Source organism: Stegostoma tigrinum, chromosome 25, assembly GCF_030684315.1.
Source record: "Stegostoma tigrinum isolate sSteTig4 chromosome 25, sSteTig4.hap1, whole genome shotgun sequence".
Taxonomy (NCBI): domain Eukaryota; kingdom Metazoa; phylum Chordata; class Chondrichthyes; order Orectolobiformes; family Stegostomatidae; genus Stegostoma; species Stegostoma tigrinum.
This window is the reverse complement of record NC_081378.1, coordinates 23,745,890-23,766,291: the sequence shown is the minus strand read 5'-3', so window position 1 is coordinate 23,766,291 and position 20,402 is coordinate 23,745,890. Positions and strand designations below refer to the sequence as shown.

Below are 20,402 nucleotides of genomic sequence, written 5' to 3'. Positions count from 1 at the left end.
TCAATACGTTGAGAAAGCTAATGCACTACTAGCAGATACCAACACCTACCAACAGATGGCGATAGACTTGACAAGTATTCGGGAACCAGATTAGATTAGATTCCCTAGTGTGGAAACAGGCCGTTCGACCCAACAAGTCCACACCGCCCCTTGAAGCATCCCACCCAGATCCATCCCCCTATAACCCACAAACCCCTGAACACTACGGGCAATTTAGCATGGCCGATCCACCCAGCCTGCACATCTTTGGACGTGGGAGGAAACCGGAGCGCCTGGGAGGAAACCCACGCAGACACGGGGAGAACGTGCAAACTCCACACAGGCAGTTACCCGAGGCTGGAATCGAACCTGAATCTCTGGAGCTGTGAGGCTGCAGTGCTAACCACTGAGCCACCGTGCCGCCCATTACAACCACCTTGAATAAATTACACAACTTGGAAGACATCAGCAAGACAGACTTCCAAAAAAAAATGAAGCCAAAGGGATCCAACACATCCTGATTTTATGAACTCCCAAGGTACACAAACTGGCACCCCCACCTCAGACCCATTGTGTCACCACTAGGCACAAACAACATATGGACTTGCCAAAGAAATGCAACAGACAATGATATGGCTAGTTGACAATGGTCCCCACTCCAACCACTCAAGAATTCCGCAACATCATGGACGAGGATAGAAGAGGGCAAGATGAAAACCCTCAAATGTAAGAGCACTATTTACATTTATAAACAAACATCTACCTAGCCAGACAAACAATGGCCATACTGCTAGACAAATCAGGCAGGCAGCCCAGAACACCATTACCCAACGGCAACAACGATGGCACAAACAAATCAATGGAACACAAATGGGATCCCCAATATCAAGGCTGACTGTAGAAGCAGTAACACAAGTGTTAGAACTGACCGTGCTCCCCAGTGTACAATCCCAACTTTAGGTCCAATGTGTAGACAACACTTTCATAAATCAAACATGCAAAACTAGAAGAAGCCCAAATGATACAAAAACACTTACTGGAATAAAATTCACAAAAAAAAACACCGACAACTCTTCCTGGGCATAAATGGTAGAATGCAAAAACAGGCAACTCCAGACCAGCGTATATAGAAAGATCATACATATGTACCAAACACTCAGTTAAGCTAGCAACCACCCCAACACCCACAAACGGAGCTGCATCAGCACACTATTTAAACAAGCCACAACACTTTGCAGCAACCCGGAACTACCCAAGCAGAACAGGGGCACCTACATGGAATCTTCAAAAGGAATGGACACCCAAAAAGCACAATCTGCCATTACTGCTGGGACAAACCACGACTGGAAGGCACAACACAACCAGACTCACTAAATCGCTCATCACCCCGCCATACATCAAGGATGCTTCAGAGATCACCACACGATTATTCAGACCCCTAGGTATCAAAGTAGCTCACAAACTGACAACCATCCTACGATGCTACTGGCAAATGTAAAAAAGGATCCCATACCCAAAACCAGCAAAACTGAAGTCATATACAAAATACCATGCAAGGACTGAGAGAAACACTATAGGCTAAACTGGAAGAAAAATGGCAATACAGATACAGGAACACCAACTAGCCACCAAGAGGCATGACTAATTCTCAGATAACAAGCTGTAAAGCTGGATGAACAAAACAGGCCAAGCAGCATCATAGGAGCTGCTTGGCCTGCTGTGTTCATCCAGCTCTACAGCTTGTTATCTCATTCTCCAGCATCTGCAGTTCCTACTATCTCAAACGACTAATTCTCACTTGTCTCATCACACATGGGCAATGAGGGATGACACATTCATAAATCGCACGCATCAAACACATGCTTGGTATTCCACCCAGAACTCCATCAATGAACACATTAAATTAGGCCCTGTGTTCAAACCACTGAGAAACAAAACTGGAAGTAATACCAACCACTCCAGCAAACCAAGGCATACAAATAACAAGTGGGACAGAATGCCAATGCTTCACTGGAGGCACACTAACAATGTTACCTGGCAGGGTGATGAAACATTTGGATCCAAACCCACCAGCTTGGCGAGTACATCTATAAATCTCATCCACAACCTGTGATACAAATCTTCAAAAAAAACCTTTAGATCTAGGGATCACCAGTCTTTTCTTAAAAAAAAATCCACAATACTTGGAACAATTTCTGTTAATACAATAGATTGCATTACACAAAAACTGATGAATCCTCAGCATAAGCCAAGTTCCTCTGAAACAAACCATGACCGACGATCTTTACTAGAGAGACAATAGCTACATTCAGAAGACATTCCACGCATTGCACCTTGTAGTAAATCATTAGAAATAGATAACTATAGATATTATCAAATTCAAATCAGACAATGGCAAAAAATTGGCAATCAGCAAGAAATTACATTATTCAGAGGCAAAGAAAAACAAAGAACATTTTCTCAGTCTAGCAAAAGCAATGTGGCTGATGATTCCATAAGCAAAACTTGTTTTCTTAGTGAGAGGAGATATCATAGGATTTTTAAAATATACATAAAACATCCCACATAATTTGAAAACAAACTGTCACCTATTAATCGCAAATGCTTGCAAATTAATGAATTATTTCAATACTTGGCAAAAGCCACACTGAGCCTGGAATATTAAGTTGTCAAATGTAGACCAGATGATTAAATCAACAAGTTATGTGGTGTGACACCCAGGTGCTTATAGAGGGATCAGACTCAGTACACTTAAATTTCCAAGTCAGTGAATATTAACTCAAGTCCCATTAAAATTAGCACTTACTATTTTAAGCACCTTTGTTCCAACACTGTCTACAAAATTGACTGGGCTGAAATCCAGAATTAAGTTGTGTGTGTCAGCTGCTGATTTAATAAAGGCTGTCAGTTTATCGTTTGCATCAGATTCCATAATATTCAGAACTCTTGAAGCTCCATTCTGAATTGCTTCATTTGGAACTTCTTCAGACCCAGCTTCCTGTTTTGCATCCTCTGTCTGCAGAGTGAACAAAGTTAGACCATGAAAAGGCACCTCAATACAGACTGCCTATTAACGCTACTATAATCATTCAATTAGATGGTCATAAAGTAGGGTTGGTCATTTCCTGAGGGGCAATCTTTACAATATACAAAAAAGTTAAATACATTCAACTGGGCAATTTTGTTTTAAATCTGGATCAATGTCCAGTTATAGATTGCCAGGTCAGTAGAACAAGATGGTTAACTAGCCACACGAACAGTGCCGACAGCAATGGTTTAATTCCTGGTGCTCAAAAACCATAAGGCCTAACTTGGTGTGAAGTATTTTCCATCTGAAAGTATTTTTACGGATGAATTCTCAAGCCAATAGTTGGAATATACATCAGCAGAATAAAAGTAAAAAGGTGAAACTTCAAACAATGTGTCGGTATTTACAGTGGGGCAGCAGTTCACAAGGACTCATGTTCAATATCTCTTCCAAAGAAGAGATTCAGCATCTGGAAACTGGTTTTAGAAACAGATAGATGTTGTAACATTACCATTAAAAAACTCTATTTTAGACATCTGAAAATTTAATAGACTGTAGGGGGCTTCATTCAAGCTTATGTTCAACTAAGACCAGCTTTCCAGGTGACTTGTACTGTTCTCTCCCAGTTTTATGGTTCTATTGGGAGTTTTGCATGCTTTGATAAAATGTTTAACTTTTCAGATAACTTCAAGAATAGAAGGGCTCAATTTTCGGTGTGTTACCTCAGTGAGGCATGACATTCCAAAAATTAAGTATTGAAATAGAAGAAACATACTGTGATATTTCTATTTCCCCATTTTAGGATACTTCTTCCCTTTCTTTCCACCAACCGAGCTTTCTTCTTAGCTTTTGCTTCGAGTCTTTTCTTTGCCAATAATATTGCAGCTGGATCTATTTCAGTCTGAAAGAATGAAGAAACACAGTTCAGGCGCAGACACACAGGCGCAGACACACTTTTCAGCAAGATGTCATTGCAAACTTCTCATTGCTCACCTTTTTATACAAAGCATTCACATACATATCAACATTTGCAAAGTAAAGAGAGGCATTCGATTGGAATATCTTTACTCCAGGGACTTCTTGTACCTAAAATATAAAACATTTTCCATCATATTAAGACATGAAACAGTTGCTGGTTAAACCAAATCCACAATTCCAATATACTTTCCAATTCACTCAAAAACAAAACTACCAGTGAGTCACTGGGTTCTCACCTCCTCATACGCCTCTATGTCCAAGTAGATATCCGTATTAGGTATCTGACCTAGTATTCCGCTCTTAGGACTGCAAAAAGAATTTGAATTTACTGTTACATTAGTTAAAAAAATTAGCACATTACTGTGGCTAGTAAGGATGATTTAACACAAGATATGGCTCAAAAAACTTAATTCTTAAAACCTTTAAGTGAATACAGACCAAAACAAACTTGTAAACTACAACTTTGCTAAATACACTTTATAAATGCGAAGTTCTTAAAAACAAATCAAGTGTTTCACAGCAAACAAAACATTAGAACAAGCAACCAGAAAAGGAGTCAGAAAGGTAGATTTTTACAGGGCATCTTAAAAGATGGTGGTGAGCTGGGGAGGTTGCGAGAGGACATTCAAACCTGGGACCTAGGCAGTTACAGGAGTAATCCATGGTGGATTGAAGAAAATCAGGGATGTGCAAGAGTTCAGAATTGGAGAAGTACACTCAAATAAGGAATGAGAAAACAATAAAGTGAAGGAGATATACATAGGAACAGAAGAACTTGAAATGTCTTTACATTCCTACAGGCAAGTGAGTAAATAATAGGCATAAATGATAGTCTCAATGCCCAAGTGCAGGAATCTTTGCAAGAACTATATAAAGCATTAAGGAGGCTATTCAGTACATCATCTCATTCTGGCCACCATTTAGAGTTAGTCAATTGCAGGTCAGAGGAGCTAAAAGGATGTTATCCAAACTAGAAAGTTAGCTACGAGACAAGTTCAGCTGTATGAACTTTTATTACTTTAAAGAAAGCAGACAGTAGGCTTAATTAAGGTATATAAAATTGAGGGGGGGGGGGGAGAGAAAGAGGTGAGAGAAAGAACTGGAGTACATTTTTCTCCCCCAAAAGTGCAGCTCTAAAACCCTCTGTCTGAAATTGCAGTTGAACTAGAAACTCAGATTTATTACTTGGGAGTACTAATCTACATGGCTATGAGCCAGGAGCTGGAGAAAGTGAGATTAGCAACTTTTTGGGCTGACATGGATACAAGGGGATTGAGCAAATTCAGAACCTGAAGGAAGGTTACTGAACCAAAAGATTAACTCAATTTTCTCCCCACAGATGCTCCCAGGCCTGCTGAGCTTCTCCAGCAATTTTTATTTTTCTGTATCTGCAAACTTTGAGCCCTCTGCACACTTTGCTCTACCACTCATCTTTGTGTCATCTGTCTAGTTCCCAACTCCAAATCATCTATGTAAATTATAAAACAATCGCAGTCTCAGCACTGATCCCTGAGGTACACCACTAGTCTCTGTTAGTCAACTAACAATGCACTCATTTATCCCCACCCTTCACTTCCTGTTAATCAATCAATCCTAGATCCATGCTAATACACTGCTTGTAACACCATGCACCTTTACCTTATGCAGCAGCCTTTTGCACAGCACCTTGCTGAGTTGGATGAGAATGATGTGATTAATGTGTTAAGGGCACAGATTGGACAAGGAGAAAAAGTGGCTCAGTGGTCAGCACTGCTACCTCCTAGTGCCAGGGACCCAGATACGATTCCAGCTTCAGGCAGCCGTGTGGTGAGTTTGCCCATTTTCCCCATATCTCCCCAGTTTCCAACAGATGCTCCAGTTTCTTCCCACAATCCAAAGTTATGTGGATTATTTGGATAGGCCATGCTAAATTTCCCTGTAGTGTATAAGAATTTACACGCTAGGTGGATTAGCCATAGGAAACGTAGGGATGAGGTGGGATTCTCTTCAGAGGGCTGGTGTGGACTTGACAGGCCAATTGCCCTGCTTCCACACTATAGGGATTCTGTGAATAGTTTATCACAAAAAAAAAACTGCACTTGTGTAACAAAAAATATTTCAGGGCTGATGGCAGTTTTGGAAGTCTGCTTTAAAAGGATTTACAAATTAAACTGGAGAAGACAGGCACGCATTTTAAAGTCAACATTCCAGAGACTGAGGAAAGGTAAAATGGAGATTAGTGGTGTTCTAGTGATTTGCTAGAGCAAAATTAGACTGTTACCCAAAGGGAATAGCAATAAGAGAATTATGGGACCAAAGAAAGGGAGAATCCCTAGTTGCTTACTAATGTTATCTTGAAAAGGGTCACAATTTAGTTTGTGATATGATGTGCTTCTTTTAAAAAGAAAAAAATTCACCATTTTTAAATATTAATTCGGTTAACAAAGTAGGCATCTGAAGTACTACATAATAAATGCAGTATAATAAATAAATGGAACGTCTTGTCAATTATTATTCAGGTCACATTAGGCCAAGTGCTCTATCTATATTCGTGATTTAGTTGAAGATAGAGGAATAATTTGTAAGTTTTTGAATGACAAGGACAGATCCAGATGTGTGGTTGAAGCTGGTGATCAACACTGCTTTTGATGTTTAATTATGTGGACAGAATCACCATTAAACATGATTTAAGCATAAATCAGAATTATGATGGAACATTTTCATATTAGCTCAACTCTAAAAAGGATCACAATTACTACAGAGAAACAATTGCTAAAGATAGACAGAAGATAATGGGCTGGATTCAAGAATGATCCTTTACTATTTTGCCCCTGCACAAGATTACAGTAGGTCTTATCCACAGGATTCAAAGCTTAAAAACTACAGGTTACTCAGTTAGGATTAAGGAGTTCAGCCTACAAACTTCGCAGAACAGTAGATCCAGTTATGATTTAATTGTCTCTTCTTCATTTTGTATAGCTCAGTTCCACAGACTAAAATTTAGGGTGGCTTTCTAAGACCAGGGCTTAGGTTATAGCATGGGATAAACAGGTTAGGTGCAGGGCAAATCATCTTTTTCCTGGATAACAGCAGACTGGAGAGCATGTTGTTTGAGAGGCTGGTGCAAATTCGCTATGCACTTTCATGACAACTGAACCAGATGCAAGCTGGGCTGGAAATCTGTTATTACAATGAGGTAGATACCAGTTTATCTAAGTCAGATCCACACAGCTTCCTCAACTGGTTTTTCTAGCAAACAATGAGAATAGCAGTTTCCAGATCTGTTCCCTGGAATCAATCACAGGTTTTTGATTTGGTTTCACACTGTCACCAGGAAACCACACAACACATATAGGTAGGAAGTCCATTGGGATATGATTCATTATGGATCAGAACTAAACAAGACAACCTTTTAATTAAGAGATAGTAGGAACTACCAATGCTGGAGAATCCGAGCTAACAAGGTGTACAGCTGGATGAACCCAGCAGGCCAAGCAACAGAGGAGCAGGAAAGTTGACGTTTCGGGTCTGGACCCTTCTTCAGAAAATGATTAAACCACCTTTCTCCTCCTCCCACAGCACCCCCCACCACACCCCTCCCCCCCAACCCCGTCCAACATTTTACATTTTCAGCATAACGCCTAATGGATATTTCAGCTAGTAATAAGCAGTGCACCAACTGCAAAGGCAAAATTCTAAACAACCCAACAAAATTATGACAATGTCTACTGTGCACATAGTTCAATGACAAATGGTAACAGGGGTTATAACTAAATCATATACTGCTCAAAAGCAGTGAGAGAGCAAGCACTAAATAACAAAATTCAAAAACAGAAAAGAAGCAACACTTCAGTTATCATGGCACATTTTTTTTCTAACCTTTGAGTTCGGTAAACAACTGTAATAATGGCAAATAACATTGCAACCAGGAGTCCAAAGTCCAATCCCAAAATGAAAGAGGATGAAAATGCTACAGTCCACAATGCCTGGATCAGAAGAAGATTGTATTTAGTAAAACAAAACAAACATTCATTCATATGCTGAAAAAGAAAATAACTAAAGACAAACTAGAAGGTGAAGGGTATGGGTTTAGATCCACGATGTACCATTTGCAGACTCCACCATGAGTCCGGAGCCGGTTCACAAGCAACATCTGCCCAATTACTACTTTGCCATCACCTTGTTGCCATGTGCGCCAGACCCAATGTAGGAACCACTACTCTTTAGGCATCATCTCTTCGCCGTTGGGCCCACTTTGCCGAGTCAAGTGGCTCCATTGCTGCCTTGCCAATAACCAGGAATCCTCTCCCTGGGCCTACCATGACTGCATCTAAGAGTACCTGCTCTGGGCCTACTGTGCTATAAATAGCCATTAAGGCAGAAACTACATTTGAAAAAGGAAAAATAGAATGACAGCAGGGAAAAAAAGTGACCAGTGTATTACTTCAGTTGAAGAGCTAACAGCAACACAACCAAGGGATTTGGTTCTGCCCTATAAATTGCAATGCTTTTAGTTATTTTGACTCAGTGCAGCAATGTTCTTAGCATACTAACTTCATTAAACCAACTTGAAATTTATCACATCTTTCAAATTGTTTTAGTAAGTTTTAGTTAACTGCTACTTCACAGTGCATTACCTAGTAACATGCAAGTGCTCGTGTTGTATAATCAAGAGTAAACTGTTTACTGCAAGGAGAATTCCAGTAAAGAGAACATTTTAAATTATTTAAAAATCAGAGTAAAAAATCAAAACAGCCTGTCTAGACCTTTAAAATTTAATATTCAAAAGCTGTTCAAATCTATCCAAAAATATGTCCGTACCTCAAACAAGCTACTACAAAATCCTTTGGAAGAGTTAAATGTAGACCTGACCGGGGAGGATGGTAGTTTCCTTCTCTAAAAGGACATTAATGGGTTTTTTTCTGACAATTGGCAATGGTCATGAGATTCTTAAATTCAGATATGTTTTCATAGAGTTCAAATTCCACCATCTGCTGTGGCAGGATTAGAACCCAAGTCCCAAGAACGTTATCTGGATCTCTGGATTAACACTCGTGATAATAGCACTAGGTTATCGTCACCCAAACTCGATTGGGTATTTTGAAGAGGTGACCAAGAAGATAGGTTAAGGCAGCAATTAAGACACCAAAATTGGCAGTATAGTAGACAAAGATGATTACAACAGAATCTGATCAACTGGGCCAGAGGGCCAAGGAATGGCTGATTAAGTTTAATTTAGATAAAAGTGAGGTGTTGCATTTTGGCAAAACAAACCAGGGCCAACTTACTGATAATGGTAGGGTCCTGGGGAGAAGAGGAGACACACTGAGGGGTACAGGTACACAGTTCATTGAAAAGTGTTGTAACAGGTAGTTTTAGGATGTTGAATGTAATATGCTCGTCTTCATTGGTCAAAGCAGTGACCACAGGAGTTGGGATGTCATGTTATGGTTGTACAAGATATTGTTCAAGTCACATTTGGAGTACTATGTACAATTCTGGTTGTCCTACTGTAGGAGGAATATTAAACTGAAAAAGGTGTAGAAAAGATTTACAATTATGACATCAAAACTGGAATGCTATCAAAGGAGGGGCTGGGACTTGTTTCCCCCCCCCCCCCAGGAGGCCAAGGGTGGCCTTAGAGGTTTATATGAGAGGCATAGGTAAGGTGAACGGCAAGGTGTATTCCCTAGGGTGGTCAGCAGGGAGGTGGGGAGGGAAGAGCTCAAAGCTAGAAGGTACAGCTTAGGGTGAGAGAGGGGAAAAGTTTTGAAGAGGGTCCGATGGGCAACTTTTTCCTGCAGAGGGTAGTGCGTATATGAAACAAGCAGCCGGAGGAAGTGGTACAGCCCAGGACAATTACAATATTTAAAAACATTCGGACAGGTACATGAATAAGACATGTTTACAGCTAAATGGGGCTAGTTCAGTTTAGGAAGCTTGAATCAGTATGAACTAGTTGGGACTAAAAAGGGTTGTTTTCGTGCTGTATGACTGACTAATTCCAGGGGCTTTGGAAATAGGTCAAATTTTGTAAGGTAGTTTTTGTTATGAGATACTGCAGGGAGAAATTGCCATGCAAGTTGTTATAGGAGAGTAAGCCACTTGTTGAGTTGCAATCCTGTCTAACTTCAGCAATTAACAGCATCTAAAATTTTTAAATTCATTCCCCTTCTTTTATGCCATCTCATTACATTAAAAGCACATCATCTGCATCAATAACATACTGCACTACTGTTCTGTTTCCCGTTGTACATTCAGTAGTAGGGAATGGGTTAATGTTTCCAGAGTTAGTACTAGGGCAGAGTATGGAAAAGGTTCAAGTATCGAATTTCAGGCACAGCAGATAAGGGGACAACTGTGCAAAGGGCCATCAACACATGACTGAAGGTGTTGTACTTAAATGCTATTTTAAAAAAGACAAATGAGCTTATAGTGCAGATTGAAGTTAGCAAGTATGATATTGTGGGTTTCAGGGCTGGGAAACGAAATATCTATTGAAAGGACAGGCAGAGGGGGCAGCGTTGCCATGATTGTAAGAAATTGATAAGTAGAGACAGAGATGGAAGGCGTGGAATCTGTGTGAGTTGAGATGAGGAACACCCAGCAAAAGGTAATAAGACAATGAGGAGAGATGTCTAGGCTTTCTAGTAGTAATCAGAAATTGGGGAAGAAACTAAATTAGGAGATAGAAAAAGGTACGTCAGAAAGGCACTTATACAATACTTGAGAGACTTCCACATGCAGGTGGTAGCAGATCCGAAAAGAAATTCGTAGAAAGGCTACAAGATGGTTTCTTGGAACAGCTTGTGGTATGGAACAAGCAATTCTGGATTTAGCGATGTTTAACAAGGCCAACTTGATTAGGGGACGTGAAAGTGAAGGAACCATGTTGGGGGGGTGGGCGCACGGCGATTGGTTGGGGGGGGGGGGGGGGGCGACAATAACATGAAAGAATTCACACAGCAGTTTGAGGAGAAGATTACTCAACAGTAATACTGTTACATTTGATTCAGTGGTAATCACAAAGATATGAGGAAGAAGCTGGCCAGAGCTGATTGGAAGGAAAGCCTAGCAGGGAAAATGGTACAGCATCAATGGTAGGGGTTTTGGGGGTAATTTGAGACACAGCAAAAATTCATCCCAAAGACAAAATATATTAAGGGATGAGGCAAATATTGCTTATAAAAGGGAAGTCATGGACAGCATAAAAAGCAAAACAGAAAGCATACAAATGTGATGAGGATTAGTATGAAGTCAGACAATTAAGAAGCCTTTTAAAAACTAGCAGAGAAACTATTAGCACAAATGGGGGGTGGGATGGTGGAGGTTGGAAAGAAGAAGAAATATGAAGGCAAGCTAGCTATAATATAAAAAGATGGTCGCAGGAATCTTTAAGACATCTAAGAGAGAGAGAAGCAGGAGTGTACGTTGCATCACTGGAAAAGTGCTGGAGAAGTAGTAATGGGAAACAAATGGCAGAGGAACTACTAGATACGTTGCATCTGTTTTCACAGAAGACACCAGAAACATCAAAACTTGAAGTCAGTCAGGGGGCATAGGCGAGTGCACTGGCCAGCACTAGGGTGGTGGTTTGGGGAAGCTGAAGATAGATAAAATCACCCAGACTGAATTGACTACGGCTGGGATTCTGAAGGGGATAACAGAAGAGATTATAGAAGCATTGGCAGTGATCTTTCAGGAATCATGAGTCAAAATCCCAGGACGACTGGAAAGTGGGTTATCTAACACTCGTTTAAAGGGAGGCAGGCAGAAGATAGGTAACTACACAGGCCAGTTAGCCTGATCTCAAGTCATTTGCTAAGATTCTGAAATCCATTAAGGATGAGATTGTAGAGTACTTGGAAGCACATGGTGAAATATGAAATCAAGGGAAGGCATATTTGAAATGTTAGAATTCTTTTAGGAGGTAACAAACAAACTTGAAAAGGACGACTCAGTGGACACTATCTATTTGGATTTACAAATGGCCTTTGACAAGATGTCACGCAGAAGGCTGCTAAAGACAACAGCCCAAAAGACCATTAGGGACAAGGAACAGGCACGGAGAGAGGATTGGCCGACTGGTAGAACACAAACAAGTAGTGATAAAGAGGTCTTTTTCAGGATAGCAACGGGCGACTACTGGAGGTGTCAGGATTGAGACCATAATTGTTACATTCTCTATTCACAACAATCTTGAAGGAAGTGAGGGCACTGTGTAACTTGCAAAAATCAGCAACGAAGATTGTGGGAGGGACACATAGTGGGAAGACTGCATAAGGACATGCTATGCGAGTGGGAAAGTGCCGGCAGATGGAATACATTGTGGCAAAGTGTGAAGTCATACATTTTGGAAAGAATACAGGGGTAGACTATTTCCTAAACAGGAAAAGTCTTTGAAAGTCTGAAATGCAAAGGGACTTGCATTAACATGCAAGCTCAGCTAGCTTTAGGAAGCTGAAGGCAAATGCAATGTTCGCATTCATTTCAAGAGGGCTAACAAACAACAGCAAAGGTGCACTGTTGAGCCTGTACAAAGCTCTTATCAAATCACATCCGGAAAATTGTGGGCAATTTTGGACTCTTTAACAAAGGAAAGAAGTGCTGGCAATGGAGAGGGTCCAGGAGGTGGTTTATAAGAACATTCCTGGAGATGAAGGGCTTGTCATACAAGAAGCGGTTGAGGACCCTGGGTCAATACTTGGTGTTTAAAGGAAGAGGGATGTGGTTGGGGTATGGGGAAAATTTAGAGGCAGTGGTGGGAATCTGATTGAAGCTTACAGGGTACTGGAGACACCTGGATACGGTGGTTGAGAAGATGTTTCCACTTGTAAGAGACTAGTGCCTATGAGCACAGCTTCAGGGTGAAGGGAAAACCCCTTTATAACTGAGAGGAGTTTGGCCAGAACATGGTGACTCTGTGAAACTCATTGTTGCCAAGGGCTGTAGAGGCCAAGTCACTAAAATGTATTTAAGGCAGAGACATATAGGCTCTTGATTAATAAAAGGAGTTCAAGGATTACAAAGAGAAGACTGAAGAATGGGATTGAGAAACGTTAGGCATGATAGAATGGCAGAGCAGACTCAATGGACTGGATGGCCTAACCGTGCTCTTATATGGTCTTAAGTAGATAAAAGGAAGGGAACATTTCTCCAGAATATTTCAACTCATGCACATGCACTGATCATTGATTTGTAGCCATTTAAGTAGAAACAAACAATTTGCATAAATCACACACCTATGTACTTTCTACATCAGAAATAGCTTGCTTTTCTGAATCAGATCAATGCACAACTTTGACTTATTTCAATTTGCTATGGATCTCTCCTTTTAAAGGGGTTCCACCACTTTTGAAAAAAGCATGCCACACCAATACTTTCACTTATACATTCAGCAATACAGAAATCAGAACTTAAGAAAATGTATACAAGTACAAAAAAAACCACTAACAGAAACATAGAAGATAGGAGCAACAAGGGCCAGATGGCCGCAAGTCTGCTCTGCTATTCTTGAATTATAGCTGATAGTCCAGCTCAATAGCTTAATCCTGCATTCTCTCAATAACTTTTGATCCCATTCACCCCAAGTGCTATACCTAGTTGCCTCTTGAATACATTCAATGCTTTTGCATAACTGTTTTCTGTGGTAATGAACTCCAAAGTTCACCACTCTTTGGGGAAAGAAGTGTCTCATTTCCATCCCAAGTCATTTACCCAGATTCCACATACCAGGACCCCTGCTCGGGACACATCTGCCATCAGAACATCCTCCCTGCATCTACCCTTGTTAAAATTTTAAGTCCAAGATGCCCCTCATTTGTCTCTTTGATTTATCAGTGATTAGATTTCGGTTTAATGCAAAGACCCAAGTACCTGGAAACGTTTTCTTCACAGCAGAGAAAGGTTGAGTTGCAATTCGATGAAACTATTCACTAAGGGTCAAAAATGTTGTTCAGGATAAATTGTTTTTATTTTAAGGACAGTCAATAACCAGACAGTATAAAGTTTAAAGATATTAGCAGAGGGGCTCAGGTCAAACGTGAAGAATGGTTTTTGTGCAATTATTTAGAATTCACTTCCTGAAAGTGGTCAAAACAAGGATTTTATAACTACATTTTCTTGGTAAGGAAAACATTTACAGCAATATGGAGAAACAGCAGGGATTAAATGCCAAGGCTAGTCATTTGAAAGAGCAATGTGTTGAATATTTCCTAATTGCACAACAAAATGAATAACTACTGTAGAATAATTACATACTTCAGCACAAGAGCTTAAGGTAGGAAACAATTTCATTGATGACATGAACTGTTTAATAAGATACTTCAACTGCAACAACCTCATTGCTCACTGGTCATTGGCACATTACAAATCATCCAGCTTCTGGAACAAACAATATCTCAAAACAAAAAAGCACATTTACACCATTTGTTGTGGGTGTGCAGTTTTTAAAAACATTTAAATTAATTAAAAGTAATTTGTGCACTATGGATGCTTTAAGTGAAGATGACTGTAAAATTGCCGCAACTAAAGAAGCAACATTGTAGTTTGGAATCAGGGCAGCATTCACGGATTTTCTGAAATTACTGTCCAATCTCCAATAAAAGATTTTTGAAAATTAAGTTACAACATACAGGAGCCCCCAATTTACAAACATCCAATTTACAAATGCAATCCCATACAATAGTGTCATTTTAAAGATCCAATATATGAATGTTTTCTGTACTTATGAGCAGCTATTTTTAAATTGTCTTGCATGGTATTGCCATACAAACCTAAATCACAACCAGACTCCAAACAGAACTTGTTTGCAACCTAGAGACTGCCTGTATGCTGTTTAACCTCACACTCATACCTGAATCTGTAAACTTTCAGGTGTATAGTACATAGCAGAACATGGATACCCAAATTGAGAAATGCCTCAATCTTGGGTGCATTTGCTATGGGTGACATGCTTCATGTCCTTACACAAACCTAGAAATATACACCATAATTATGCTGCTTTCGTTTTTAAAAATTGGAGGGAAAGAGGACAGTTTTCAGACACACTGTTGTTCAGTCCACAATTCACTTGAGGAAAATAGAAAATGTATGAAAGCAAAGTTAAACTATTTTTAATGCAATCAGTAAACATTTACTGTAAGTATTAAGTAAAATGTTATATTTATAGGTTGGATTGCAAAAAAGAGATTTGTACATTCATAAAGATATTTCAGTAAATCCTAAGCAAAATAGTGATAAATGTTCATGTTGTCAGTCACTCAATTTCTACAAAAGACGCCAGTCCTCAGTTCAAAAGAAATACGAGTTGCAGGTGGGTATATACAACTTATGCATTGCCCTACGTCGTTACTACTGGGGAACGGCAAAAAGAAAGTTACATGCACATCAACAATTAAATTAAAATCAGTTAAAACACAGCACTAAACAATTTGATAGAATACAAAGCTGGTAATGTGGCTATAGTGGTGGGTGATATTCTGGTCTTGAAGCAAAGCCTCTACACCTCTACAGGCAGTTTCTAGGTTGCAAACAAGTTCTGTTTGGAGTCTGGTTGCGATTTAGGTTTGTATGGCAAGGTGGAATACCATGCAAGACAATTGGTAGCTTATAGACGTTTGTTTTGCATCTATCTTGATTAGTAAGGGGATCAAAAGGTTATGGGGAGAAGGCAGGAGGATGGGGTTGAGAATATCAACCATGATCAAACATGCATCAAAACTGGAGTCAAATGGCCTTATTCTGCTCATATGTTTTGATCTTATAATCTTTTCTGCAATTTACTACATAGAGCTGGAAAGGCAATTTGCAAAAGATTAAATGTCACTAATTTACTCAGATAATCTCTAAACCAGGCAACATAATTACTTTCTTGATTTACTCAAGTGTCTTTACTGTTGATGTCCTGCAAAACAAGTAACAGGTAAAATTAAGATGCTGAAAGCAATCTGCAAGACCAATATCCTTCACTTTGACAATTATACTTTCAACAAATACGTCCAATATATTGCAGTACTTACAAATTCAATTTTGCAGATTCGCCAAAGAGATGGTATATCCCGGAACTGCTTAAGTACCCCTTTCAGGTTCACCATTACAATTGCAGCTAGCACAGTCTACAAGAAATTATTTTGAGGTCTAAATCAGAGGTTTGAGAATGCTGCAAATTATTTTGACATTAAGAACCATCACCTATAAATATCAGAACATTAAGTTTTTTTTAAATACAAATTTTGATTTACAATCCAAATTCTAATAAATGACAGTTTAGCAAGTTTAACCAAAATTCTACACAAAAAAAAAATCACAAAATGAGAAAACAACACTGAATTACTTTTTAACATTAAAAACCCCTGCCCTTATCATATTGTGCATCACTGAACACCAGGGTTCAATAACATACAGCGGCTCCTGATCTAGAGTGCCTCAATTTAAAGATTCTCATTCTTGATTTAAACTATACTCAATAGCTTCAGTCATCATTTTCATTAGCTTTTCTCTTTCAACAGTCCACCAAGATCTCATGCTACTTCAATTCTGCCTGCTTATGCATGAGATTTTAAAACTGCTCCACAAATGGCAACCACACCTTCAGCTACTAGGGGCTCAAGCTCAAATTCCCTTCCTGAAATTCTTCACTATTCTAGCACTCTCTCCTCCTTTAAATGCTGTTTTAAAATACAACTTTTCATCACCTGTCCCAATATCTCCTTACTGGTTCAATAAAATGTTTGAGAGACTTTAGGATGTCTATAGCACTTTGGATACACTATCATTGCAAGCTGTTGATAATCCTTATTATTCTTCTCTACCCAGGCACCTCACTTGACTTCTCTCAGCACTGGGGAAAAAAAAGCATTTTTTAAAAAAAAACACGTTTCCGGTAATTTTGTTCTAAATTCAAGAGATATGAGCATTGCTGACAAGGCCACCATTTATTGTCCACCTCCAGTAGCTGATGATAGTAGTGAACTATCTTATACCACTGCAATCCTTGGGTTGTAGCAACACCTCAACACAGTAGAAGTTGGTAATGAAATGAGGCACATATTAAAATTGTAGTTTGCCTGACTCCTGCATTAGTCTATTATCTGGTGGCAAAGGTCACTTACACAACATTGTTCTACCAAGTTGACAGAGAAAACACAAGTATTTAAAGAAACTTATATTGTTGAGTGTCTTCTAAAACTTGATCAGGCTCTTAAAGTGGAACCACCACCACCCCTCCGTGTGGGCCTCATGTTAGTAGCACAGACAATAAAAGTACCTCAAATACAAATCAGCAGATGACCTTGCTGCCTTTACAACATAGAACATTACAGGCCCTTCAGCCCACAATATTGTGCAAACCTGTTATCCTGTTTTAAGATCAAAACTAGCCTGCATCCCCTTCATTTTACTACCATCCACATGCCAATCCAAGAGTCGCCCAAATGTCCCTAATGTATCTGGCTCTACCACCACCGCTGGCAGTGTACTTCTCAAATCTGTGCAAAGAACCTACCTCTGACACCTTTCCTATACCTTCCTCCAAATCACCTTACAACCATGCCCCCTCATGATAGCCATTTCCACCCTGGTAAAAAGTCTCTGGCTATCCATTCTATGCCTCTCTTTATCTTGTACACCTTCATCAAGTCAGTTCTCCTCCACCTTCACTCCAAGGAAAAAACAAAAGCCCTCGCTCCCTCAAATCAGACCTGCCCTGCATACCAGGTTGTTTTCTGGTAAATCTCCTCAGCACCCTCTCTAAAGCATCCACATCCTTCCTATAATGAGACAACCAGAACTGAACACAATATTCCAAGTGTGGTCTAACCAGGGTTTTAGAACTGCAGCATAACCCAGCAGCTCTTAAAATCAATCCCCCGATATTGAAAGCCAACACACCATACACTTTCTTTACAACCCTATCGACTTGGGTCGCGACTTTGAGGAATCTATGGACGTGGACCCCAAGGTCTTTCTGTTCCTCCACACTGCTGAGAATTCTACCAATAACCCTGTATCCTGCATTCAAATTTGACCTTCCACAAATGAATCACTTCACACTTTTCTGGGTTGAATTCCATCTGCCACTTCTTGGTCTAGCTCTACATCCTGTCAATGTCCCATTACAACCTACAACAGCCCTTCACACTATCCACAATTCCAACCTCTCATCAGCAAACTTACTAACCCACCCTTCCACTTTCTCCTCCAAGACATTTGTAAAAATCAAAAGAGCAGAGGTCCCAGAACAGATCCTGCAGAACACCATTGGTCACCAAGCTCCAGGCTGAATACATTCCATTTACTAACACCTGTCTATGGGCAGCCAATTTGGTATCCAGACACCCAAACTTCCCTGAATCCCTTGCCTCCTAACTTTCTGAATGAGCCTACCATGGAGAACCTTATGAAACACCCTGCTAAAATCCATATACACCACATCCACTGCTCTACCTTCAATGTGTTTTGTCACATCCTCAAAAGAATTCACTAAGGCTTGTGAGGCATGACCTACCTCTCTCTAACAAAACTATATATTTTTCCAAATCAAATGCTCTCAGATACCTCTCCAATCATTTGCTCATCACAGAAGACTGACTGGTCTGTAAATTCCCAGATTATCCCTATTCCCTTTCTTGAAAAAGGGAATAATGTTTACCTCCCTCCAATCATCTGGTACTACTACAGACGACAAATATGATGCAAAGATCAAAAAGTGCAGAAATTTTGGTCGCAACCTTGTGTATATTCCATCTGGCCCAGGGGACTTATCTAGTTTTCATGTTTTTCAAAAGTTCCAGCTTTCCATCTTCTTTCCTAACTTGTTCGAGCACATCAGCATATTTCATGCTGTCCTCACACTACAAAATCTCTCACTAGTGGATACTGAAGTAACATATTTGTTAAGGACCTCCCCTACCTCTGACTCCAGGCATAAGTTCCCTCCACTATCCTGGACTGGCCCTGCCCTCACTCTGGCCATCCTTCTGCTCCTCACATAAAGTATGGAACACCCGAGGGTTTTCCTTAATCCTACCCAGTAAGGCTTTTGCATACCCTTTCCTAGCTGTAAATCCATTCTTCTGTTCTTTCCTAGCCAACTTATAACCCCCTAGAGGCCTGACCAATCCTTGCTTCCTCAACCTTCACTAAGCTTCCTTCTTCCGCTTGACTAGATGTTCCACATGTCTTGTCATCCAAGGTTCTAAGGTTCCTTCACCTTACCATCCCTTCCTTGCCTCTGGGATAAATCCATCCAGCAGTCACAGCAAGTGGTCCATAAACAACCTCCACAGTTCTGTCCGACATTTCACTAAGAACATCTGTTCTTAGTTTATGCTCTGCAGCTCCTGCATTGTAATTTCCCCTCCCCAATTAAATACTTTCCTTTACCAAGTACTCATATCCTTTTCTATGAGTATAAAGTTCAGGGAGGTGCGATCACTATCACTGACACATTCTCCCAAGAAATCTGACACCTGGCCTAGTTTTTTGCCAAGTACTAAATCCACACCACTCCCCTCCAATCGGTCTATTGACAAATTGAGTCAGGAATCCTTCCTGGACACCTTACAAAATCTGTTCTATCCAAACTATTAATGACTGGAACCTTCTTGGCAATATTGGGGAAGTTGAAGTCAACCATGACAACCTTATTACTTCTGCACCTTTCCACAATCTGCCTCACAATCTGTTCCTCAGTACCTCTGTTCCTATTGGGGAGGGGGCCGGGAGTCTATAGAAAAAACACCCAATAAAGTGACTGCTCTTTTCTCCGTTTCAGACTTCCACCCATACTGCTCAGGAGACAAACCCTCCTCGATAACTTCCCTTTCTGCAGCTGTGATACTATCCCTGCTTAGCAACACCATTGCCACACTTCTTTTACCTCCCTCCCGATTTCTTTTGAAACGTCTAAACCCCAGGACATCCAACAACCACAACTGCCTCTGTAATGGCCACAACATCTTTATTCATTTCTGGGATGAGGGCTTTGCTGGCTAGGCAGCATTTATTGCCCACTCAAATCAACCAGAAAGCAGTTCAAAGTCAACTACATCGCTGTGGGTCTGGAATCACATAGGCCAAACCAAGTAAGAATGGCAGTTTCCTTCCCTAAAGGGGGTTAGTGAACCAGATGGGTTTTTCCAACAATCGACAATGGATTCATGGTCATCAGTAAGTATGTAGAATTAGGAATCTAAATGAATTCAAATCCCACCATCTGCCATGGTGGGATTTGATCCCAGGTCCCCAGAGGGCTATCCGGATTAACAGTCCAGCTATTCTACTCAGCCATCATCACCTCCCTTTAGCTCCAAGTACTGATCCATGCTCCAAGTTCATCACCCTTATTCCAGACACTACTGACATTAAAATAGACACATTTCAAACCGTCACACTGACTATAACTTTGCCCTATCAACTGTCTACCCTTCTCACACAC

At 40.2% G+C, this 20,402-nt stretch overlaps 1 protein-coding gene across 4 annotated transcripts in view; it reads right to left on the bottom strand.

The window, feature by feature from the left end:
• Positions 1-20,402, bottom strand: part of slc26a5 (solute carrier family 26 member 5) — a 73,114-nt gene that overhangs the window by 7,955 nt on the left and 44,757 nt on the right. For all 4 annotated transcript variants that reach the window (XM_059654564.1, XM_059654565.1, XM_059654563.1 and 1 more), the window contains 6 exons: positions 15,985-16,080; positions 7,844-7,950; positions 4,222-4,291; positions 4,001-4,093; positions 3,783-3,908; positions 2,786-2,995 (listed from right to left, as the gene is read on the bottom strand). In XM_059654564.1, coding sequence (XP_059510547.1) covers positions 2,786-2,995; positions 3,783-3,908; positions 4,001-4,093; positions 4,222-4,291; positions 7,844-7,950; positions 15,985-16,080 — 702 coding nt within the window. The remainder of the gene's footprint in view (positions 1-2,785; positions 2,996-3,782; positions 3,909-4,000; positions 4,094-4,221; positions 4,292-7,843; positions 7,951-15,984; positions 16,081-20,402) is intronic.